At 44.1% G+C, this 25,206-nt stretch overlaps 1 protein-coding gene across 8 annotated transcripts in view; it reads left to right on the top strand.

Moving 5' to 3' along the window:
• The window catches only part of ARHGAP24 (Rho GTPase activating protein 24), a 415,266-nt gene that overhangs the window by 343,701 nt on the left and 46,359 nt on the right, over window positions 1-25,206 (top strand). For 7 of the 8 annotated variants that reach the window (XM_083756498.1, XM_083756499.1, XM_083756500.1 and 4 more), the window contains one exon: window positions 9,017-9,139. In XM_083756498.1, the coding sequence (XP_083612624.1) occupies window positions 9,017-9,139 (123 nt within the window). Of the gene's footprint in view, window positions 1-9,016; window positions 9,140-19,287; window positions 20,647-25,206 lie in introns of those variants that run through there. The other variant, XM_083756502.1, reaches the window with a different exon arrangement.

Below are 25,206 nucleotides of genomic sequence, written 5' to 3'. Positions count from 1 at the left end.
TGAACTACCAGAAAATTAGTTACAAGTAAAAACGTATTAGCAGAAGCTTTTAGCTAATTAGCAGGTATATTAGTGAAACCTGCATTCTCTTGGCAAACAAGGAGAAGAAGGGGATTAACAGCAATTATAAATTACTTCACCAACTTTGCTTCCCTGGGGATAAACTGTGATTTTGTTTTGTTTTGTTTTAAAGGGTTCCTAGTCCCAAACTGGCCCTTATGTGCTTTGTAAGATCAAAGTTCTGGCGTGAGATCCAAATGGAATTGAAAGTTGACCTGGGAAAAAATGTGATTTGGGTTTAGAATAACCGAGACATGGGAAAATCAACGGTCTTGGACATCTAACACAACCTTTTGGGTTATTCTCTCTTCGCTGAAACCCTTAGTTTGCGTCAGCTTTTGCTGCAATCCTAGCCTTCCTCACCTTTTAATTATTATTAACACTTTTATTAAAGTTTATAGAATTGAATACGTTTGGACTAACCTACAACATACTATTAAAATTCAGTAAAACATTTAAAACACAATTTCAGCTTCTATCACCTTCTTGTAAGTAATTTGTTACAAGCCCATAACTTTAAAGTAGAGACGTTCTCAAAGAGATAGTATGCTTGCAAATCAAAACATACCAGAAAATATTCCAGTGGGGTGAGGGGTTTTTTGGGGGGGTGTTCTTCTGTGTGTCTGGGGGACCCTCCCCATTTAAGAATGTATTTATTTTTAATTGTGCTCCAAAAATACTCCTGGCCTTTTCAGGGCTCCATCCCTCTCCTTTGCCTTTCATTTATAAGGGCAAATTGCTGGCATTTGGGCCCCTGCTGACCTTATGAAATGTTTCTTGAATATTTTGTGCATGCTTAACACCTTGACTTTTTAATGCGCTTGTGGGCTCTGATTTTCGGCATGATTCCTTCTCAAGTTCTGAAAGGAAATCACTTTCTCCTTTCTGATGATAGCACAGTTGCAGTCTGGATCGTGTTGTCATCAGTAAGGGCAGGATATCAGGGGAACAGATGTGTCCATCGAGGACATGGTCTGAAGCCACACAATGCTGTCACTTTGCCGAAGCTAAACTAGTCTGGGTCTGCCATATGGGCTGCTGCTTGGAAACCCCAGGGATGAATCCCACATGAAGTTATTATTATTAGTTTATGCAGGTGGAACTCTGCCACAAAATATACGTGGGGTGGGAACCTCCAAAGCTCTTCCTTCTCGTGCTGTAGGGTGCCCAGACTGAGTGAATAGGTTGTCACCGGTTTGTCAAAGAGAAAGAGAACAGGTGGACACTAGCTGGCAAGAGAGTGAATGAATAGAGCCTTTAAATATTTATACTCTGTCTTTATATTTGAGCCACACTATCCCATTTGTGTGCTGAGGTCCCCCAAAATATCTCTAACCCAATAACTCACACATCACACATAATTTTGGTTTAGGTTTTTGGCATAAATTTTGGCCACAACTTTATTAAACATACAAGATGTGAGTGGTTGCTTAGGCATTGGTTATGACTATCTGTCACCCCCCCCCCGCCTTGGGGACAGAACTGATTCCTGGATTCCAGTGAAAGCCAGTGTGGGGAAACAAGATCGGGGATAACTGGAGCTGCGACACAGACCCTCAGCTTCTCCCCGCATGCTCCCAGGGGCTTACGCGGCCAAACCCGATTCCAGGGGTTTGGACGAAAGGATAGTAAGCCCCTGAATTCCTTTAATGGAATTCCCTTGCAGCAGCAGCACTGGAGGGGCAGACCCAGCCAATCCATACCACTCCTCCAACCAATTTAAACCTATGCCTAACCGCCAACCTTACAAGTTGTGACGATTTGCTACGCAGTAGGCAAAAGTCCAAATGGCACCCACTAATCAGCCAGATGGCAAAATTCCTACCGGGCCCCTGCCCCAAAGCAGACGACCCCATGACAGGCATAGGAAGGTCAAAGCACAAGCCCAAACAAGGGAGGGTGGGCGGGTGATCCGGTGCCCACAGCAAAAGAGGAAGCAGATCGCTGTGAGCCCTGTTTAAATAATCTCTGTTCCCACCCCCAAATTGGCTACATCAATTTTACCCCAGCAACACAAACAACCAATCTTTGCCAGGCCCCTTTTTCCTATCCTGCCTGGCAACTACGGGGTGTCTTGCTTGGCCCCATCCGCAACACGTGCTCTGTCTTAATGAGAACACGCTTTCCTCTTCTGTCATGTTTTCGGACTCCCCTCCTATCAAGTTCAGTCAACATGCCCAGGAGCATTGGGTTCCTACTGGGCTAGCTTTTATGCAAATCTATGTCTTCTATTTTTTTGATGATGCATTCCCACTTTTTTTGGCTACGTGGGTAAGTGGTTACTCTAAGCATCAGGGTATACCTAGAAACTGTTGATCAGATTTTCTTTCAGTGCTCCCCACCCCAGGCTTGATTCCAAGATAGGGAAGTCACTGAAATGTCACCAAGGAAGCAACGCTAGACCCCAAATTCTATATTGATACCTCTCTGTAAGGGACGTGGGTGGCGCTGTGGGTTAAACCACAGAGCCTAGGACTTGTTGATCAGAAGGTCACAGTGCGAATCCCTGCTACAAGGTGAGCTCCCATTGCTCGGTCCCTGCTCCTGCCCACCTAGCAGTTCGAAAGTACTTCAAAGTACAAGTAGATAAATAGGTACCACTCTGGCGGGAAGGTAAACGGCATTTCCATGCGCTGCTCTGGTTCGCCAGAAGCAGCTTAGTCATGCTGGCCACATGACCCGGAAGCTCCCTTGGCCAATAAAGCGAGATGAGCGCTGCAACCCCAGAGTCGTCCACAACTGGACCTAATGGTCAGGGGTCCCTTTACCTTTACCTCTCTGTAGCAGGTCTAATTTGCAAGCCTGTCACACACAGAGAAAACCCAAGCTGCAGAGGTGCATGTTGAAAGAAATAGCAGGTGAGCAGTTGTATTTCTCTAGAAGGTCTTGTTCAGCAGAGGCGATAGCTTGAGGGTCAGAACAGCAAAAGGCCTGAAAAATGAGCTATGGATTCTTGCTGCAACTATTGTGCCTGTGATGTCAAGAAAAATTAATCGTAGGCTTGCTCTGAAATGGTACAGCCCTGTTATCTTGGGCAAAATAATATTCCTGTGAAGCAGAAGGGCATGGCTGCCATGCAGAAGAAAGATAAAAGACAATGCATATTGGGGGTGTGGCGGGGGGAGCTGTTTCTTTAGGATTATGCAGCAATGGATGCAAGCCTATTGCCAGAAGGGGGAGGGTATTTCATCACCATTTTCTTAATTTATCTTCCTCAATTTGTCTCCCAAATTCTCCTCCGAGGGTTTCCCTAACACCATAAAATCAGAAAAACAATATCAGTGTCAAAAACAATCCAGCGGCAAAATTACAAGTGCAATAAATCAATAAAGCAGGCCAGGAACAGCGAGAGCCGCAAATGAAAATACCTTATAAAATTAACCAGACAAATTTCAGAATGCCTGCAGGAGCCGGTGTGCCTTCCAGGAAAAATGTTAAAGAGCTCTCTATTGGCATCAAAACTCACCTGCAGGTGGAAGAAGACACATTCTGAATGACCCTTCAGTCTTGATGGCTCAAGGTCATCGCAATTAAGGTTATGTAAGGGGGGAGAATAGGGGTTCCTAGGGGGGCTCAGTGACGTGGAACAGTTCATGTGTAAGAAAACCTCAAAACTAAAGCCTTGCTAAAGCAAACAGGGAGCAAGGGAAGCAGTGGCAGGTGGGACTTCAACCCCTTCCCTGGCTTGCTCAGCTTTCCCCACTCATACAATATCTCAAAGTTTTCCCTACCCAAGTATAGACACGTGATTTACTTTATATGCTTGGATTTGCTGAGCTTTAAAGCCCTAAACAGCCTCAGCCTAGTATACCTGAAGGAGCGTCTCCACCCCCATCATCCACCCCCGCTGAGGTCCAGCTCGGAGGGCCTTCTGGTCATTCCCTCACTGCGAGAAGTGAGGTTACAGGGAACCAGGCAGAAGGCCTTCTTGATAATGGCACCTGCCCTGTGGAACGCCCTCCCATCAGATGTCAAGGAAATAAACAACTATCTGACTTTTAGAAGACATCTGAAAGCAGCCCTGTTTAGGGAAGTTTTTAACGTTAGATGCTTTATCATATTTTTAATATTCTGTTGGGAGCCACCCAGAGTGGCTGAGGAAACCCAGCCAGATGGGTGAGGTATAAATAATAAATTATTATATTATTATTACCTGAAATACCTCAGAGGAGGAGCAGCTTTGGGTGAGGTGCCAGAGTGCAAGATGGGGCATCATCACTCATTTTTACATTAGTGAATGGTCATTGGGTCTATTTGAGCTTTGCCTAGAAATGCCATAGTCTGTAATTCCAAGGCCTTTTGGCTCTACTGTTTGCAATATTCTTCCTCAATATTCCTGGATTCATATGCACAGGGATAGGTAAGCCCTTTATTTGCAGCTGACAAAGATAGCCAAGCCCTTGATTTGCAGCTTACGAAGTGGACTTCAGTTCACAAACAGCTTATACAACAACAAATCACCTTTAAGCTGCCAGAAGACCCCTTTTCCCCCCTATCAGTCCCTTCAAAGAACACACAAACATGTCCTTTTCAGACCGGTAAAAATCATGCTTGGTTTTGTTTTAAAAATTGGACAAGAATTTACTTTCTCCCTATGTGCGCTTAACAGCAGGAGGGGAAAATGCAAAGAAGCTGTTTGGGCTTGACAAATTGAGAAACAAGCCCATGCTCATTTCAACAAGCTCCTCTTGTTCAGTGCACAGAGTATCTAAAATACAATATTGCGAATATTGTATCTAAAGTACAATATTGCGAATGCCTTCTCCATGTCACCTTTGGAATTGTACCACCATTGATGTCTATGGTTGTGCTTTTCCATTTGCTGGGCAGGAGCTCCTCAAATACTTTTGCTCACATCACAACAGTGCCAGCTGGTTGCGCAAAAGTACGCCGAGCTGGTCAGAGTCAGCATTGCTCAAGAAGCACACCAGCTCTCCACCTGCTATTTACTGAACCATTGGAGTGCATCTGAGTTTGCAAGAGAGAGGATAAGCAGCTGGAATGAGTTACTTATAAACCATTTTGCAGGGTTAAGGGTGGGAGAAAGAATATAATTCCTCTTAGCAGAGAAGGGAGCAATAGAGGACAGTTACGCCCCTTCATTCCAAATTGCTGAGTGACGTCTACAGTTTTCTTTGAGGAACCCAAGTATTGTACAAAACAAGGCTTAACAGCACAGAGAACATAGAAATGTTTCTTTTCCTCTACCCCATCCTGGACCAAATTCTTATTGAAAGTAAAGATATGCAAGCATTTGGATTCCACAGAAGTCTTCAGTAGGAAAAATTACAGAAAGGGTTTTGGTAATGCACAGCTGTCCTTCAGTGGGATGGAAATTAGCAAATAAATTGCCTCTCTTCATTTGCACTGTGCTGAAGGATCATTGTTGTAACCAAAAAAAAAGAGGCCCTGGATACAGTGCTGGGATTCTGGGAAGCAAAGAGGTTCTGGACACATAACTGAAACTGACCTAGCAACCAGAAAAAAAAAGAGTTTCAGGGTCAATTTTGACATCATGCTGGAAGAGCCATTAGCAACTACATTGTTAATAATAGGCACAGAGAGAAGTTTTCACTGAAGCAGCAGCACACAGAGATAGGAGCTTTAACTTTGTTATTGTTTAGTCGTTTAGTTGTGTCTGACTCTCCGTGACCCCATGGACCAGAGCACGCCAGGCACTCCTGCCTCCCACTGCCTCCCGCAGTTTGGTCAAACTAGTAGCTTCGAGAACACTGTCCCACCATCTCAACATCTGTCATCTCCTTCTCCTTGTGCCCTCAATCTTTCCCAACACCAGGGTCTTTTCCAGGGAATCTTCTCTTATTCTCATGAGGTGGCCAAAGTATTGGAGCCTCAGCTTCACGATCTGTCCTTCCAGTGAGCACTCAGGGCCAATTATGCATGGTCAAACAAAGAGGAGACACATCACCAAAAACATGAAGACAGGTGAGGTCACATATTTGTATTTAAACTGTGTGTGCTAATTTAGAATTATATATATGCAAATATGGACATTATTGCTAAAATTTAAATAGATATCTGAAGCATCTCACCATAACAGGGAAGACTGTAACCAGGTGACCTGTGTGCAACTGTTGATGTCCAACTTCCAGGCCCCTTCTTAGCAGCTTTCCCTTTAAACTAGACTTAGACCAGACAGACCTGCAAATAGAGGACCCCCTTCAAACAGAGGACGGTCCTCTGTCAAGTTGAACACATAGTCACCCTTCCCTATCCAGCTGCAATACTTAAAAAAACCCCACCCAAACTGTTATTAGCCACAAAACAAAAGTTCGTTCATTCATTCATTCATTTTTAGTTATTGAATTTATGTACCGCTCTATACCCAGAGGTCTCAGGGCGGTTCACAAAAAATATCACAATATATAAAATCAGAATAAAAACAATAACGCAATAACCCCCCCCCCAACAAAAGAGACACATTTTAAAGGGTATGGGATGTAGATCCGGGCAGGCAAAGGCCTGGTTAAAAAGGAACGTTTTTGCCTGGTGCCTAAAGGTGTATAATGAAGACGCCAGCCGAACTTCCCTGGGGAGAGTGTTCCACAGATGGGGAGCCACTGCAGAGAAGGCCCCGTTCTCGTGTTGCCACGCTACGGACCCCTCAAGGAGGAGGCACACAAAGGAGGGCCTCAGAAAATGATTTCAGGGTCCGAATAGGCTCATATGGAAGGGTATTGCGGTCCTGAGCCAATGTGGGCTTTTCTCCTCAAGCAGAGAAATGGGATGTGCCACCCCTGAACCAGGCGCATGGGTTTGCATGCCACTTGTGGGCTCTGGGCTGCAATTTGGTGCACTACTTTGTTATGCTTTCTGGTTGTTTCACCACACTGCAGTGCCATAAGGAGTACTTGCTGTATCCTGTGGTTTGAGCTACTAAACTGTGCAGAACACTGCTGTCGCAGCAATAAAGGGCATAGGTACTGTTTCTGAAATTCTGCCAGGGATGATTGCATCTCCACATGGCTGTTCTCAAGGCTCATAGCCACACATGTGCCTTTTTGTAGCTGTGTGAATACAACCGGCTTTTTGTAAGTGGAAGAAAGAGATGTACAGGGTGCCTGGTAGGGATTTGCCAGAAGCGTTGCGTTTTCTGCCCAGGTTATAAATATGAAGTGCCGATACCATTCTGCTGCGTAGCACCCAACCGAACAGACATCAGAGGGTCGAAAAATTGGACACCTGCTCCATTCACGGAGATGAAGTGCTGAGTAAAAGGAGCCGTTTAGTGGCCAATAGTGCTTTCCTCTTTGTCAGGAATGCATTTGAAGCAGCTATCATTTGGAGTCATTGCCGGCCGATGTTCCTGGCAGAACTGTAGGATGACAGAGCAGGATATTGCTGTAGAATCTGTAAATCACCCCTCAGGCAGGCCCCGGCCATTAATGGTTTATTCTTTTCTGGGAATGGCATTTGTTTACTCATTTCATGCAGTGCATTTACAGTGAGTCTTAAGATGACTCTTAAACCAATTTCCTCAATACTGAGTGTGTTCCATGTATCTTCAGTGAGAGCTTAGTTCCTATTCATCGGTTGCTACCTTGTGCATGATGCTGGGACCCAGATGTTAGCTAAATCACAAATACCTTTTGCAGTTTCAGTCGTGGTGTAGTGGCAAATTCAGAAATCACCATCATAAACTTTATTGCACTAGCCAAAGGCCATGGCTAGTGGCCAGCGTCAAGTCTACTAGAATGCTTTGTTACATAGGGCAAGAGGTAATTGTCATATAAAATATACAAATTAAATCTCTGAGTCCCTTTTGCAGGGGGTTTATCTAATTCTTTCGCCCTAATCTTCCTAGCTGCTAAGGCATAGAGAGCTGCTTTGTAAATTACAAAGTCCAAATTCAGAACTGCGGGGTCCCTTTGTGGTCATTACAGCCATGCCCCTTCCAAGATTATATAACTTTATAAGATTATACAATAATCCTATAATTATACAGTAATAATAGTTTGGTGTGCACTGCAATTATTAATGCAGATCTTTCAAAAAGATCAGCTATTTTCTGTGCACATACTGTACATGGGCAAATGCTTGGAGTACGCTAATATCTTCCATTTAGGAGCGACCTAAATATGTGAAGTTTCATTATATGTCACTACTACAATCACCACCCTGTTTCCACCTCCAGATTCAAACACACACACACCAGCATTTAAGCCAAAAGGGGCTGAGTAGCCTAGTGATTTCATTTCCAGAGAGGGCGCTGTGATAGCTTCTTGCAGCAAAACCAAAAGAGTTTTCTTGTTTTCTTGTTTGTTTGTTTGTTTGTTTGTTTGTTTGTTTGTTTGTTTGTTTGTTACTGTTTTAAGTGTATTTATTTTTAATATTGTGAAAAGTTTAATCTGTTCTTAATGAAATCTGCTATCTGAACCTGGGATTAGCTCAGTGGGTAGAACATGGGACTTTTAATCTCAAGGTTGTGGGTTCGAACCCCACACTGGGCAAAAGATTTCTGCATTGTAAAGGGTTGAACTAGATAAATCTTGGGATGCCTTCCAAGTTCTACAATTCTATTATTATATCTGTACTTCCTTATCTGTGATATTCTGCTTCTGTTATTTTTCGTTTTTATTTATTACATTTATATCCCACACTCCCACCAAAGAAGCTCAAAGTGATGTAAATGACTCACCCACTCCTCACTGCATTTTCACAAGAACCCTGTGAGGTAGGTTAGACCGGGAGTCTCTGACTGGCCCAGTGTCACCCAGTGAGAGTCATGACTGAGGACGCATCTGCCCTGTAGGGAGCTACCATTCCCCCACAGAGTGCAGATGGGGCCTGAGTGGGGATTTGGACATTGGTCCCCCAGGTTCTAGTCCAACACTCTAACCACTACACCATACTGCTACCCACTTTGGATTGCATATGAGAATTTGGGTTGCAAAGTGCAAGTGTTCCTTAATGCAGGTTCCCTCTTCTCTCATAGGCGGAGACAGAGAGCGGATGACAGCAAACCATGAAACATACCTCCTTATGGCAAGCACTCAGAATGACATGGAGGACTGGGTGAAGTCTATCCGCAGGGTTATATGGGCACCTTTTGGAGGAGGTGAGTACATCCGTAACATATGCAAATTTATTTACTTGTTTTATATTACACATGTGGCTTATTTCCTGCACTGCAGGGGGTTGGATTAGATGTCCCTTGGGTCCCTTCCAGCTCTAAGATTCTATGGTTCCATTTTGATGAGGAGCAGACAGAGAGTTTGCAGCAATGAAAAGGGAAGTGAAATGAATCAAATAGATTGCAGAACTCCGGCGTTTGGCAGAGAAAAATAGCTGCTCTCATTTGATTCCGTGTGTGCAAGAGGTTTGCGGTGCTGCAGCCAGTAAACCACTTCACTAGAGATTGCATTGCTACAGCTCACTTCTACACGTACAAAACTAACTTCCAAGTATATATTCCTCTGCAATCTAGAAAATGGGGCATACTTATTTGGATGCCATGTATTTGTTCTATATTGCCGAGAGATGCTAGTAAAGTTGTAGATAAAGGTAAAGGTAAACCCCTGACCATTAGGTCCAGTTGCAGACAACTCTGGGGTTGCGGTGCTCATCTCGCTTTATTGGCCGAGGGAGCCGGCGTACAGCTTCTGGGTCATGTGGCCAGCATGACTAAGCCGCTTCTGGAGAACCAGAGCAGTGCACGGAAATGCAGTTTACCTTCCCGCTGGAATGGTACCTATTTATCTACTTGCATTTTGACGTGCTTTCGAACTGCTAGGTTGGCAGGAGCAGGGACCGAGCAACGGGAGCTTACCCCATCGTGGGGATTCGAACCGCCGACCTTCTTATTGGCAAGTCCTAGGCTCTGTGGTTTAACCCACAGCGCCACCCGTGTCCCGAAGTTGTAGATGGATGTTAATAAAGTTGTAGACAGGGTGCCAGTGTTTTGCACCTGTTTCGCCCTGGCAGTCCAAGTAATAAAGAGGCCACTGTTCACCCCCGATGGGGCCCTTTTACTGGGGCTTGCAGGTAGCACACTCCTACGGTAGTTTTCTGGGCTTCTTCAGTGATCTGATATCAAAGCCTTGATACGTATATTGATATTCAGTTTCATAGAGAATACTATTTCTTGGCTTAAGCTTAAGAGACTGATTTGCTTAGCTATACGTATCAAGGCTTTGAGATCAGACCAACTTCACTAGCATCTCTGGGTATTGTGAACAACACCTAACTTACCTTTTGTTAGTATCTTCATGAACTTACATAAAAAGATAAAGAAAACAAAAGACTGAGGTAAGCACTTGCAAAACCCATTGAAATCAGACATTATAAGTTCATCTTAGGTTGGGTAGTTCCCAAGTCTCTGTGACTTTGCATAAGGTTTTGTACTTTTCTCAGAAGATTGATAAAGAATGTATAATCATTTTGGTAATTATTGTGTGTATATTAGTCGCCACCATGTTGCATGAGTCGTATTACTGCTATCAGCAGCACAGGTTGCCTTTTTCTAGCATGGTTCTGTACTGCCTGCACAGCACAGCATTTTCTTCCTAAAATAGCTGTAGTTTCTGGACTTCAGTACAAACTACCACAGTTGTGAAATCCATTTACCACCTGTTTGGCAAGAACATTAGTCTAGAGAGAGCCTCTCCCAGATGGTGGCTTCTCCCAGATGTGGAACTGACCCCTCCCTGCTTTCCATTTGCCAGCAAGCAAAGCCTTTTTTTCTTGAAATAGACCTTTGGCTGCTAACTGGCTGTTGTGGCAACATCTTCTGAGACTGAATGTCACATGTGTGCATGCTTTTGAATGGTTTTAAGTGTTTTTGGTGCTTTTACTAGGTGTACTTATTTAAATGCTTTTTCGTGTTTAGGTTTATTGTATGCTTTTAGTTGTATCGTCAACTAAGGTGGTGCTGTGGTCTAAACCTCTGAGCCTCTTGGGCTTGCCGATCAGAAGGTTGGTAGTTCGAATCCCCGCAACGGGGTGAGCTCCCGTTGCTCTCTCCCAGCTCCTGCCAACCTAGCAGTTTGAAAGCACACCAGTGCAAGTAGATAAATAGGTACCACTCCGGCAGGAAGGTAAACGGCATTTCCGTGCGCTGCTCTGGTTTCGGTGTTGCGTTGTGCCAGATGGGCAGATGGCCCAGAAAAACTGTCTGTGGACAAATGCCGGCACCCTTGGCCTGTAAAGTGAGATGAGCGCCGCAACCCCAGAGTCGTCTGCGACTGGACTTAACTGTCAGGGGTCTCTTACCTTTTACCTTTAATTGAATCTGTTTTAATTTCTGCGGTGAGCCTCCTTGGTCCTTCACTGGGAGGCAGGCGGGATATAAATTAAACACGTCCGTTTCCAGGGTTGTATGAGTATCATTTGGAAGAAGAGGTCTGCATCCGGCCATGTGGTTCTGCATTTTGCAACCTGACCTCCCAGTAGCAGCCAACTGGTTTCAAGAAGGAAGGACTCCCACTTGCGTGCTGGCTATTCCACGAGGCTAGATAGAGCATCCGAGTCAAAGTAAATAAAACAGAGATTTCTGGCTTGCTCCCAGTGATGTTTAGCTGTGAAAATAAATGTCTGGCAGTTCAGTGGCTTTGCTTTGTATTGTTTTTGGAGCAGAGGAGGAGAGCAGAGTTGCAGCTGAAAAACTATGTTTACTGTTGGGAAATCACCCTCTCCACTTATCAATTAGACCCCAGGGGGGCTGTAGGAAATTATCATTGTTAACAGAGCCTCCATGGGGATCAGCACAACATGCACACTCCCTACCCGACATTTAAAGGCTATGAAGTTTTGCTTAGGAAGGGGATTTCAGCCCTTGGCTGGTGGTCCTTTCCTATGGCACCGTTTCAACTGGAGTCCTGCCCAGAACTACCTTTCAATGTGTCTGCAGCTGTGTCTTGGATGCTTTCAGGAGGCGGAGGCGGGAAGACACCAGCTGAAGGAGGTCCAAAACACATTCAAAATACATTCCACTCTTCTGCTAGGAATCTGATGTCTGCGTAGAAAAAGCCCCCACACCCCAAAGAATGTTACACTCCAGCAGCAATGACCTACAACTGAGAGTTTAATAACTTAAATTCTCTCCAGAAGGTCAGATTCTTGCTGTAGTTCTCAGGCTCGGTGGAAGCGATTCCTTTCTGGTTCGGTATGCAGTATGACTCGTTTCTTAGGGGGTATGTTGCTAGCAGCCCATTCTGTGTGTTTGGGGAGGCCTCCAGACGGGCAGGATTTTGCAGGAGGGATTCTACGGCATTGAAATATACTCGGAGTCCTGTAGTGATTTCATGCTCTTTAGTGCAGCTTGTAAAACAGTGATTGAATTGCCCCCCAAATCTCAGGCTTTTGTATACATTATTTACACGAGTCCCATCTGATTGGCTGATTCTGCTTCCTTCCTGGAGCCTGATTGGCCTTTTCCTGCAGGCCAACCGGTTGTTGCGTTCTACGATCCTACCAGCCTAATAGGCTGATTAACTTCCTCCTGGAGCCTGATTGGTCTTCTCCTGCAAGCCAATCAGTTGTTGCATTCTAGCATCCTACTTGCCTATTGCTCTAGGATCCAAGCTTAGTACATAACTGGCATACTGGGAAATTTAGGCTTGTGCAATTAAAGTGAAGAGAAGAGAAGAAGAGTTTGGATTTGATATCCCGCTTTATCACTACCCGAAGGAGTCTCAAAGCGGCTAACAATCTCCTTTCCCTTCCTCCCCCACAACAAACACTCTGTGGGGTGAGTGGGGCTGAGAGACTTCAGAGAAGTGTGACTGGCCCAAGGTCACCCAGCAGCTGCATGTGGAGGAGCGGAGAAGCAAACCCGGTTCCCCAGATTACGAATCTACTGCTCTTAACCACTACACCACACTGGCTCTTTAAGTGGATTAAAGCAGAGTTTCCCTAGAGCAACGCATCCACATTTAAGAAGAAATATACATTTTAGAGTTAGGAAAGTGACAGAGAAATGCATTGAAAAGTGTGGAATGAGCACATGATTTGCAGGATAGATAAACAGCTCCCACTCGAACCAGAAGGAGTGCTCAGTGTTGGATAAGCTCCAGCACCAAGGGCCTTCTAGCGGTTCTCTCCCTGCGAGAAGTGATGTTGCAGGGAACCAGTCAGAGGGCCTTCTTGGTAGTGGCACCCGCCCTGTGGAACGCCCTCCCATCAGCTGTCAAGGAAATAAACAACTATCTGACTTTTGGATGACATCTGAAGGCAATCCTGTTTAGGGAAGTTGTTAATGTTTGATGTTTTATCGTGTTTTTAATATTCCGTTGGGAGCCGCCCAGAGTGCCTGGGGAAACCCAGCCAGATGGGCGGGATATCAATAACGAATTATTATTATTATTATTATTATTATTATTATTATTATTATTATTATTATTATATCTCCTGCAAACACATCCGAGGGAATGCTCAGGAAGGAGTGGATATAATCCAACCTCCATGTAAGCTTTGTCCAAGCAAATCAGGATTAATGTTTGATAAATAGGTTGTTGTTTTTTTAAAAAAAATATTTTTTATTCATTTTCACAAATATAACAAAATAAAAACATAACATAACATACAATGACATAACATAACATACTAAAACATAACATACAATAACATACATGACACGACTTCCCCAAGCTTTCCCTTCACTGCACCCTTATTTTTTTTTTAAGACAGCATTTCTAGCAATCCTTCATTCCAATTCATAACTGATTCTCTTTATATTTTATTTAAATTTAAGATTTAACAGCTATAATTCTCTATCTTATATCCCTTGACATTTTAGCATTCCGAAATTTTACAACAGTTCCTAAGATAAACTTTAAATTTTCTCCAGTCCTCTTCCACCGTCTCTCTCCTCTGGTCACGGATTCTGCCGGTCATCTCTGCCAATCCCATAAATTCTGTCACCTTGGTCTGCCATTCTTCCAGAGTGGGTAGTTCTTGCTTCTTCCAATATTTTGCTAGTAGAATTCTTGCTGCTGTGGTTGCATACATGAAGAATGTTCTGTCTTCCTTTGGTACCATTTGGTCGACCATGCCCAAGAGAAAAGCCTCTGGTTTTTTAGCAAATGTCCGCTTAAGAATTTTCTTCATTTCATTATAGATCATTTCCCAGTAGGCCTTAATCTTTGGGCAGGTCCACCAAAGGTGATAAAAAGTTCCTTCACATTCATTACACTTCCAGCAATTATTATTGGGCAAATGATATATCTTTGCTAGCCTGGCTGGGGTCATGTACCACCTATAGATCATTTTCATTATATTCTCTTTTAAGGCAGTGCATGCCGTAAATTTAATGCCTGTGGTCCATAACCTTTCCCAGTCCGCAAACATGATGTCATGACCAATATCTTGTGCCCATTTAATCATTGCTGATTTAACTGTTTCATCTTGGGTGTTCCATTTCAGCAGCAAATTATACATTCTAGACAAATTCTTAGTATTGGGCTCCAATAGTTTCGTTACTAACTTTGACCTCTCCTTCTGAAATCCTACTTTCCTGTCTTGCTTAAACGTTTCATTAATCTGCTGGTGATGTAACCAGTCTCTGACTTTAGGTTTTAATTTCTCCAAGCTCTGTAGTTTGAGCTTTTCACCATCATATTCCAAAATTTCACTGTATTTTGGCCAGTCTGAATCCATATTAAGTTTTTTTTACCGCTTTAGCTTCCAGGGGTGACAACCACCTGGGGGTTTTATTTTCCAACAAATCTTTATAACGATTCCATACATTAAACAATGCTTTCCTGACAATATGGTTTTTAAAGCCTCTATGCACTTTTACCTTGTCATACCATAAATATGCATGCCAACCGAAGTTGTTATCATATCCTTCTAGATCTAAAATGTCTGTATTCTCAAGAAGTAGCCATTGCTTCAGCCAGCAAAAAGCTGCTGCTTCATAATAAAGTCTTAAGTCCGGCAGGGCAAAGCCCCCTCTATCCTTTGCATCAGTTAGAATCTTAAATTTTATTCTGGGCTTTTTGCCCTGCCAGACAAAATTAGATATATCTTTCTGCCACTTCTTGAAACAGTCCATTTTGTCCAAAATTTGTAATGTCTGAAATAAAAACAACACTCTCGGCAATACATTCATCTTAATAACAGCAATTCGGCCTAACAAGGAGAGTCTTAACCTAGACCATATGTCGAGATCTTTCTTCACCTCCAACCAACATTTCTCATAGTTATCTTTAAATAGGTTCACATTTTTTGATGTTAAGTTCACCCCCAGGTATTTCACCTTTTTTGTTATTTCTAAACCGGTTTCTCTTTGAAAGCTATCTTTTTCCTCGATCGTTAGATTTTTCCCCAGCAGATAAATAGGTTGTTTGGAGGAGCCCTTTGTTGACTTGGGTAGGTGTTTCATTGACTTTTCTGTCCCTGGGAAATGAAGTTGCCAAGTCTCAAAGCAGTTTGAGGCATTTTTGCTGCCAGCAGCAAAGTACAAGATGGCATCCTCTTCGTTTCACACACGTAAGACAACTGGATTAGCAGTTGAGTCTTAACACTATCAGTGCAGGGTAGTACCTTCCTCCACCACATCTGAAGGCGTCGGGCTTGTTTTGCAAATGAAGCCTGGTGCACTGTCCTCCAGCAACTTGCTCCCCCTCCCTGCCCCCTCCCAGCATTTGGTGCCTTGCTCTGCCAGAAGGTACAGTAGATGCAGCGCTTCTGGCATGCATTAAAACCAGGACTTCTTTGTTATATTTTTATCCCATTCTTCCACGAAGTAGTTCAGGGCAGCAGCATATGAAATCCTTTATGTATTTTTAAATATACTGCTTGCACGCCAAAATGCCTTCTAAGTGGTTTACAACTATATAAAATCGATTATAAAAACATGCATAATTGAAATGTGCAGTAATAAGTCCACCAGAGCACTAAAACATCCTCAATTAAAATATACAGTAAAACAAGCTGGTTGAAACTCATGACAGTTAATACAGTGGTTTTTTGTTTTGGTTTTTTAATGCAGTTAAAGCACTAAGACCAGAAGTTCACATTCCTTTGGGCCAGTCGCTCTCAGGCTGACCTACCTTACAGGGTTGCTGTGAGGCTAATAATAATAATAATAATAATAATAATAATAATAATAATAATAATATATTATTTATACCCCGCCCATCTGGCTTGGCTTCCCCAGCCACTCTGAGCAGCTTCCAACAAAATATTAAAATAGTGCAATACATCAAATATTAAAAATATTTGTTTTTGTTGGTAGTATTGAATTTTGTCATGGGCAAAATGAACTTGCTGGGAGAAGCATCACAGAAGCAGGTTTCCCCACACCCATACATGTTTGTTTGGCTCTAGAATAATGTCTGAAAAGTCCAGGCTTATACATTGCTTAGAATTATGCCGACTCAATGTCCTTTTAGCCCTTTTAGCAACTCACTGTGAGTCACCATCTTGGAGAAGTGTAGAGAGAAGCCATTGGTTGAATACAATACAAATAGAGGTATTGAATCAAAAAGCTTTTAGTGGTTTTGGAGTTCTCTTATAATGGGTAACTGTTGGCAGAAGGCCTGACTTTCATTAGGCACATTAAAAAGTATCCTGGTGCACAAGGAAAGTCTGCTTTGAAGTATTTGCTTATCTGTTCTTTGTGCCGTCCACTCCTTTTGAATTTGTGAGCATTGTTTGGGGCCGAGCTTGCTAACCTTGCTTACACGTTTTGTGTCTTGCCAAAAGCATTTTCCAATTCAGTTATCCTCAGCACTTGTTGCAAACAGATTCCAAGGCCACCTACCTGCATCCCCTGTCCCAGGTCTGGTGGCAGTGGAGACGGAGAAAGCCCAAAAAGGCCTGCTTGGGTCACAAGCTCACTTGTTCTGCGGGTCTGCCTGCACACGCCACCTGCCTGGGCCATCATCCTGTCACCTAATAATAATAATAATAATAATAATAATAATAATAATAATAATTTTATTTATACCCCACCCTCCCCAGCCAAGACTGGGCTCAGGGCGGCCAACACCAAGTATAAAAACAATTGATTAAAATACAACTTAAAAACAAGATTAAAGTACAACATTAAAATGCAGCCTCATTTGAGTGGAAACTCAAATCAAAAACTTTCTGGGGATGAAAATGTCAAATCTTCACCAAGGCCAACTATCCAAACTGGTCCTACATGGGCCAGAAAAAAGCCAGGGAAGTCCCCAAATAGGAGTTCCATCACAGAAGGGAAAAAGGAAAGAGGGGGAGGGGACCAAGTTGATTCCAAGCCAAAGGCCAGGCGGAACAACTCTGTCTTACAGGCCCTGTGGAAAGAAATCAGATCCTGCAGGGCCCTGGTTTCATGAGACAGAGCATTCCACCAGGCTGGAGCGAGTGTTGAAAATGCCTTGGCTCTGGTTGAGGCTAATCTGACTTCCATAGGGCCTTGGACCTCTAGGGTGTTGCTATTTATGGACCTTAAGGTCCTCCGTAGGGCATACCGGGGCATCACTGTGGTCTGCTTGTGGCAATAACAGAGAAAGTGCAGGAAGGCCTGTGTGGCCTTCCCACTTGTCTGCTTGATCCCTCTACTGCGCATGTGCATTTGTTTGCCATCATGATTACGGCTGAAGGCAAATCTGGTATGGAGACCTTTTAACCCCAGCCTGACTTCATCGTTTTCAGCACTCTTTCTGCTGCGGTTCAGCTTCTGCTAAAACTTACATTGTTCATCTCGCTGCCTGCAATGGCCAAGACTAACACAATTAACCGTGCAATTAATTTTAACGGAGGGGAAGCATCAAAAACAATGCAGAAAATGATGCGGTGTGAGAGTGCAAAGAGACATTTTATTCCCACTCTTGAGATCAAATGCATCCTCCCTTAATTAAGATGGTTGACAGTAGCATGAAGACAAAGAAAAGGAAGTTGTTCTTCCACACAACACATATTAAACATGCAAAATTCTCTACCATAAAATGCGGTGATGATCTTGATGGCGTTTTAAAACAACTGGGAAAATTCATGGAAGATAGATCAATTCATGGCGATTACCCTTGAGTCTTATATGCAACTTTTGCATCCAGAGGCAGTAAGATCATTGCAGAGGCATTGTTGGCATCTGTGGGGCTTTGGGTCTCTATGTCAAGGACCCTCCTTTCCTTCTGCTGGTTTCCCTCTTCTCCAGTTGTTTGCTTCCAAATAACAGATACTGAGAACAAACAACAGAGAAGGCTGTCTGTCTGTATGAGTGTGCAGAGGCTAATCACCTTGAGACTGCTGTCCTAGATGGACTTTGAGCTGATTCAGCATGAAAATTCTTATTTTCTCTGTGTGCATGCATCAGAGTTTTTTAAGATGCTACTTTATCCTCTACAGGTTCTGCCTTTTGACCTTTTTTTCATGTCTACAATTAAGCTAGAACTGTATGACTTGATCTGTTATTCTGGGGTGGAGAATCAGTGGCCTTCTAGATGTTGTGAGACTGCAACTCCCATCATCCCTGACTTATTGTCCTTGCTGGTTGGGGCTTCTGGGAGTTGGGATCCAGCAAGACCTGGGGGAAGCACATCCTTGCATTAAGGTGAACCGCCCATGTATTATTGGTTGCCTGACAGGAGCTAGCCAGTCTCTTCCTTCCCCCATTTTTACATAGCAAGCTTTCTGCTGTAGGTTGCCCTCCGTGGCTGTTTGGTGGACGGCACTTGACCTTGATGGGTCACATGTTGTGCAGGTCACTTGTGAAATTGGGCTTGCAGCGGAAGGCTGAGGGAAGTGCAAGAAGAAATAATAAACTCAATGCATACATGCACCATTGTTTGGTATTCAAAGCACTACACACAAGATCTGTGTGTGCGTGTTCTTTGGGCAGTGTGATACTCTCTTGACATTTGTCAGACTACAGTTCCCAACAACCTCATGGCCTGTGATCCTCAAAGTGGTCGTCCAACAGCATCTGAAGGGCACCGTGTTGGCTACTCCTGCTCTAATATTTGGAGTCAGCCTTCTGGGAGGCCTCGTGCAGCGGCAGAGCTTACTGAACAGGCAGCTCTGCAAATTATTAACTGGTTTATTAAACTTGCAGTAGCACGGTGGGGGCAGGGGGTTGAGAGCAAAAGACTCTCCTGGGCTCACATTGCTTATGAAAAAAATTAAATAGAAAATGTACAGAGAAGTAAGCACAGCCTTTTTTGATTTTTAGTAAAAAAAAACAAAAAACCACAGAAACAAAATCCAGTTCCCCAGATGTTTGTCGGTCAGTTAAACTCCTTTCCCGGTTGGATTTGAAAGGTGACTTTTTCTTCTTCTTTTTCATGGCTGTTGAAATAAGGGAGAAACGGGCTTGGATTACTCAGCATGAAAGTAGAAATAACATGGAACTGGAAGGGGCGAAGGAAAAGATTAATGGGGCTGGAGCGGGAGGGAAGAAAGACGTTCATGTGAGGGGCAGAAGGGCTCTTAAGCTGCCACACGTGACTGTTGTTTGAAGTCAACTCAAAGTCAACATTAAAAAAAGGAAAAGAGAGAGAGAGAGAAATCAACCTTGTAGAAACCGTACAAGCTCCCTTTGCCTCCCTCACATTGTTTTGCTTGCACCTGCTGCATTCGTGCAAAGGGCTTGAGCAGAAGGCACTACGGCAGTAGTAAGAGAAGCAACAGCAGCAGCAGCAGCCGCCTTTGAAACACTTGCACTGAGAACAGTTGGCACGGGCATATCTTGCGGGAGGCGTGTATTCCTCAGCAGATTCCTAGGAACTTGGTGGCTGTGCTGCTCGGCTGCTGAGCTGCTCAGCTGCTGATGCCGCCGGGGCTGATGCGTTTGCCGCGGGGAGTTGAGGGAGCAGGAGGAAGGCAACAAATCATCCAGACTATCAGAAGGGGAGGCGTTTCCTTGCATAATAATTGGGGAAAGAAGAAGCCCTTTGAAGAGCGTCCGTAATGGACAAATGTAGCCTTTGGGGAGATGCTGTCATTATTTTTGTCCCCCTGCCCCATTTGCGGAGATAAAAAGGAGCCGGCGAGGAGCATCCAAGGCAATCCTTTGAAGCCCCTGTTTTTGGTCATTGTTCTCATCTTCTGCTCCCGCATTGCTATTTGCTGACTTATCCCAGTGGAATCTATGCCCTGCCTTCCGCATTTGCTCCACCCTTTACGGTTCCAGCTGAGAAGAAGCACCGATTCCCCCCACCAGACCCTGCCACGAGACCCCCCACGAGGCACCTTTCATGGATGATACACCTTTACGTTGAAAGTCTTTTGTCGGGACGTGGCATTGTCGCCGTTCAACGGGAAATGACATTTTTTTGCAAGCTGGAGGAGCAGAGAAGAAGGAAAGGAAACTACCTGAAATCACTAGCAAAGAAGGGGTGATCCCATATCTCCTTTAAAGAGCTCACTGGCCACATTCCACCAAGACCGGGAAGATCAGAATTTAGGAAGCTCGGGGAGGAGATGCCACTCAAAATAGTGATAACTGTAAATGATGGATTGCAGTGTGCCATCTAGAAGTGGGTTTTAGCACATGCTTTTGGGTTGCGACTATTTCTCTGGCCTGCATGATGCCCGAAGACAGGAATATGGGGGTCCGTGCCTCAGGTGCCTTAGCATCATCCCCCTTTGTTCCCAAAACTACCTACAGGAGAATCAAGCGGTGTTTTAGTTTCCGCAAAGGTAGGTGCAGTTTGTCATCGTCATTGCCTTTTCTCTCCCCCCGCTCTCCGCTTCCAGAGCCTTTTCTGAAAGGTTTGGGGTTGTGAGGAAGAAGAGCTGTTGTGTTTTGAATAGAAATTCGGAAACAAAGGGCAAGCAACAATAAAAGACGCCAACGCTTGCTAGGCTGGTTTTATTTATCCTTGATTTGTTGTTGCACGGTTACTGAGTTTTTCTTCTCCGGTCTGCAACCCGCAACTAGACATTTTTTTTAACGGCTCCTATAGGGTTAATTATTTTAAAATTGCTGTGCACCAGTGCTAGCAAAATCCGTCAAGCACCAGGGATGCTGGCAAACCAAGAACACTTGGTTCCGCTTTAGCATGGAAGAGGGCTAGAGGTCCAGCTGTTAGAATTGAAAGATGTCTGATGAGCTAAATAGGACTTGCAGTACACACACCTGATTCTTTCCCTGTTAACATTTTGTTTTTTTGCAGTGTGGCTTCTGCTTGCTCGTTCTTCTTCTGCGGCTCCATTTCTCCTGCCGCAGAAAATGTCTTCAAACTTGTTCCCCCACCCCTTTCCTGGAATGTAGTGCTTCTAATCAATGTGTAGGATTTTCACTGGGCGTGTGTGTGCATGCATGTGTGTCTCAGCTCAGCTGGTGGTCATGGAGGAGGGAAATTGGTGATACCAAAGAGAAGAAATGACAAGATTGCAGGGTATAAGAACATTAGCAGAGCCCTGCTGGATCAGACCAAGGTTCTCTCTGCTCTATAGTATCCCGTTTCCTGTAACAGCCAGACAGATGTTTCCTGGAAACCCACAAGTGAGGTGTAAGGGCAAAAACCTTCCCACATTGATTGCCTCCAGCACCTGGTATTCCAAGGCACCATGCTTTTGCATTCAGAGGTTCCACTTAGCTATGTTGGCTAATGAACCTTCAAGATCAGAGGCAGTTCATCCTTGAGTGCGCAGTATTGTAAAATATTTATACGCATCAATTCTGAGAACCACAGGAGGTCTTTTCGCAAGGATCCGGGAAACACTCGGTCATCAATATATGGAGTTGTGGGAGGTAGGGGGGAGATGTACATAGGGACCTGCTTCGGGTCAAGGGTGGCTTTGATGAATGCTTTACTGCTAACCTTATACTTCTCTCATTCAGTTTGTTGCCTTTGGGAACCTTTGAAGAGGTGAAGATAAATCAATGGCTGTGAGCCAGTTCCCTCTGGCCGCTCGGCATGTGGCGAGGCATTTGGGAGGGGGTTGGGCAGATTGCATCACGCATGTCAATCATTTGTCAAAAGGACAAATTGTGCTTTTACATGCCACTGCAACCTGGCCTTCTGGGCTTGGACACATTGTGCAGGGTTGCGGTAGTGGGCTTGTGACGAACTATTCAGACAGGCCTCTTTGTCACAAGTGTGGGAGAAACTATGGATAAGCAAAACTCTCCCTCTCTGCCAAGAAATGTCGGGCATCTTCACAGCATTCCTTGACTGCCTTTGAAAAACCTGCAGGTATCTTTTGTCTTCCAAAGTTGCTTCCATTTTTGCTTCTCGGAAAATTCAGTGGCTACCTCTAAGGGTATGTGAAATCGCCATCAGAAATTTTAGCCTCATCAAGAATTATTTTCGTTTCCCGTAATTCATGTCCAAAGTCATCTTAGGTGAAATTTGTTTGTGGAATTGAAGTAAACAGGTTCAGAGCAGCTGCTTATCAGATTTCTAAGGATAATTTTTGGTTGATGTTGCACGAATGCATGGACCATATTCTTGGGAGATTTGCAGCCTACTGCATGGTGCCTTGAACACTGTCCATTGAGAACATTGGAGAACAACCAGTCAGCTTTAGATTTGCTGGGCACAGTTGTAATAAATTACTCCTTGAAGTAGGGTGTAATGCCAAGGTGACTTTCCAACCTCTCCTATGAAAAATGGCGTTTGATCTGCCAAATCTGAACAATTATGGTCAGTACTTAACCTGCCATCTCTCAGCAAGGTAGAATATGGCAACCCAACTTCTGAATTCTTTTGTGAAAACCGTTTATCTAGAACAACCATTTATCTAGATCAATCAAGGTTCAGAACAGAAAATTGAAGAAAGCAGAGAATTGGAATAAATGTACAGTTCTCTGAATGGAGAGCTGTAGAAATTGGAGAACCCCCAAGAATCAGTATTCAGACCTGTGCTTTTTAACTTGTTCATAAACAATCTAGAATTGGGGTGAGCAATGAGGCAGCCATGTTTGCTGTTGATACGGAATTGTTCAAGGTCACTAAAACCAAAAGAGATTGCAAAAGGGTCCAAAAGGACCTCTCCAAACTGAGTGAATGGGCGGGGAAATGGCAAATGAAATTCAATGTAAGCGAGTGTAAAGTGATGCATGCCAGGGCGAAAATATATACCTTAATTTCACATTTACGCTCATGGGGTCTGAACAGGCAGTGATTGACTACAAAGGAGGCTTTGGGGTCATAGTGGACAGCCTGATGAAGATGTCGACCAGGTGTGAAGCAGCTGTGAAAAGGGCAAATTGCATTTTAGGGATCATTAGCAAAGGAACTTGATTGTAAAACAATCTCATAACACTGGAATACAAATCTATGGTGTGATCACATTTGGAATACTATGTGCAGTTCTGGTTGCCTTGCCTTGAAAAACTTTATTGTAGAGTTTGAAAGGTTCAGAAAAGGGGGGCCAAAATGATCAAGGGGGTGGAGCCATTTTCTCATGAAGAAAGGTTGCAGCGTTCGGAGGTTGTTTGGTTTAGAAGAAAGATAGAAATTTTACCATTGTGCATGGCACAGAGAAAGTGGAAGCTAGAGAAAAGTTGTTCTCTCTTTCTTATAAAACTAGGACTTGTTGACATCCAAAGAAGTTGAGTGTTGGAATCTTCGGGGCAGATAAAATAAAGTACTTCTGCAAGCAGCCCATAGTTAAACTATGGAACGGCCACAAACCTGGATGGCTTTGAAAGAGGATTAGACAAATTCATGGAGGACAAGGCTATCCATGGCTCCTAGCCATGATGGCTATAGTCTACATCCACTGTCGGAGGCAGTAGGCCTTTGAATACCATTTGCTACGAATCATAGGTGGGGAGAAGGGACGCGGGTGGCGCTGTGGATTAAACCACAGAGCCTAGGACTTGCCGACCAGAAGGTTGGCGGTTTGAATCCCCGAGACGGGGTGAGCTCCCGTTGCTCGGTCCCTGCTCCTGCCAACCTAGCAGTTCGAAAGCACGTCAGAGTGCAAGTAGATAAATAGGTACCGCTCCGACGGGAAGGTAAACGGCATTTCCGTGCGCTGCTCTGGTTCGCCAGAAGTGGCTTAGTCATGCTGGCCACATGACCCGGAAGCTGTACGCCGGCTCCCTCGGCCAATAAAGCGAGATGAGTGCTGCAACCCCAGAGTCGGCCACAACTGGACCTAATGGTCAGGGGTCCCTTTACCTTTGCCTATAGGTGGGGAGAGTGTTGTTGTGCTGATGTCCTGCTTTCAAACATTCCACAGGTGTTTGGTTAGCCACTGTGAAAACAATATGCTGGAACAGCTAAACCACTGGCCTGATTCACCAGACTCTTCTTTGGTTCTTAAGTTAAGTGGTCACGGCTGGCATATATTTATATCTTGTTTTTCCACCTAGGATCTCAAGGATGTGTATATTTTCCCCACCTTCCCCTTTTAACAGCCCTGTGAGGTAGGCTAGGTTACGTTAATATATGTACATAAGCAGCAGTTCTTGTCAATAGGTGCAGTGGACCCAATCCGTATACCGTGCACCAGGCCCAAGAAATCCTGTTAGCATCCCTTGCTATCCCTATGGGGTAGAGAAGGGCAATTCTGTCAGTTTCCATTTCTCTCCATTTCTCCTCTTCCCAGGCCTCGTTGCAATTCTGTTCTCCACATTTCCATGTCACTTTGTGATATGTGTGTGTGTGTAAAAAAATAAAGTCCTCATGAAAATTCAGTGGCGATTAATGTGAATTTCTCCTCCTAATATACACATGTTGCGATGCAATTTTGCCTGATGTACACATTTTTGTTGGGCAGCTCCCCTGAAAGTACTGCATTTTTTGAATTTTGTTTTCACTAAACTATTTTTATCGACGCTTTACCCCAGTATTTGCACTTCTTGGCTGGAAAACTGCTTTACAAAATTCAGAGAACTGCGAACTTTGAAGGGTGACTGTCTTTGGGTTCTTGTAGTGTTTGAGGATGTGCAGATTGGCTGAGTTTGTCCTTAAATGCAAGCCAAATCCAAATTCTTCCCCATCCCAAGTATGAAATCCCCAGAGGGCAGTCTGCATGTTCCAACTTGTGGGGAGATGTGAAAGGAATAAGATGGGAATCTTCTCCGTATGAAAGCGTTTCAAGTAGCATTCTAGAAGTTTGGTAGACAGGTGAAATCTTAATACCACAGCTGAACAAGAAGTGATGTTTACTTGTACCTGGGTTTGAGAGCTTTTCACTTATTGCTGTCCATCCTCACGCTCTCTGTTCAGACTCATCTCCCATTTCTGCTGCCTGAACTTCCCACACCCTCCTATGTACTGTGCTAGTCCCCGAAGAGGT

This window comes from Podarcis gaigeae (assembly GCF_964106915.1).
Source record: "Podarcis gaigeae genome assembly, chromosome: 9".
Classification (NCBI taxonomy): Eukaryota; Metazoa; Chordata; class Lepidosauria; order Squamata; family Lacertidae; genus Podarcis; species Podarcis gaigeae.
The sequence above is the reverse complement of the archived record's forward strand: the minus strand, read 5'-3'. Positions and strand labels throughout refer to the sequence as shown.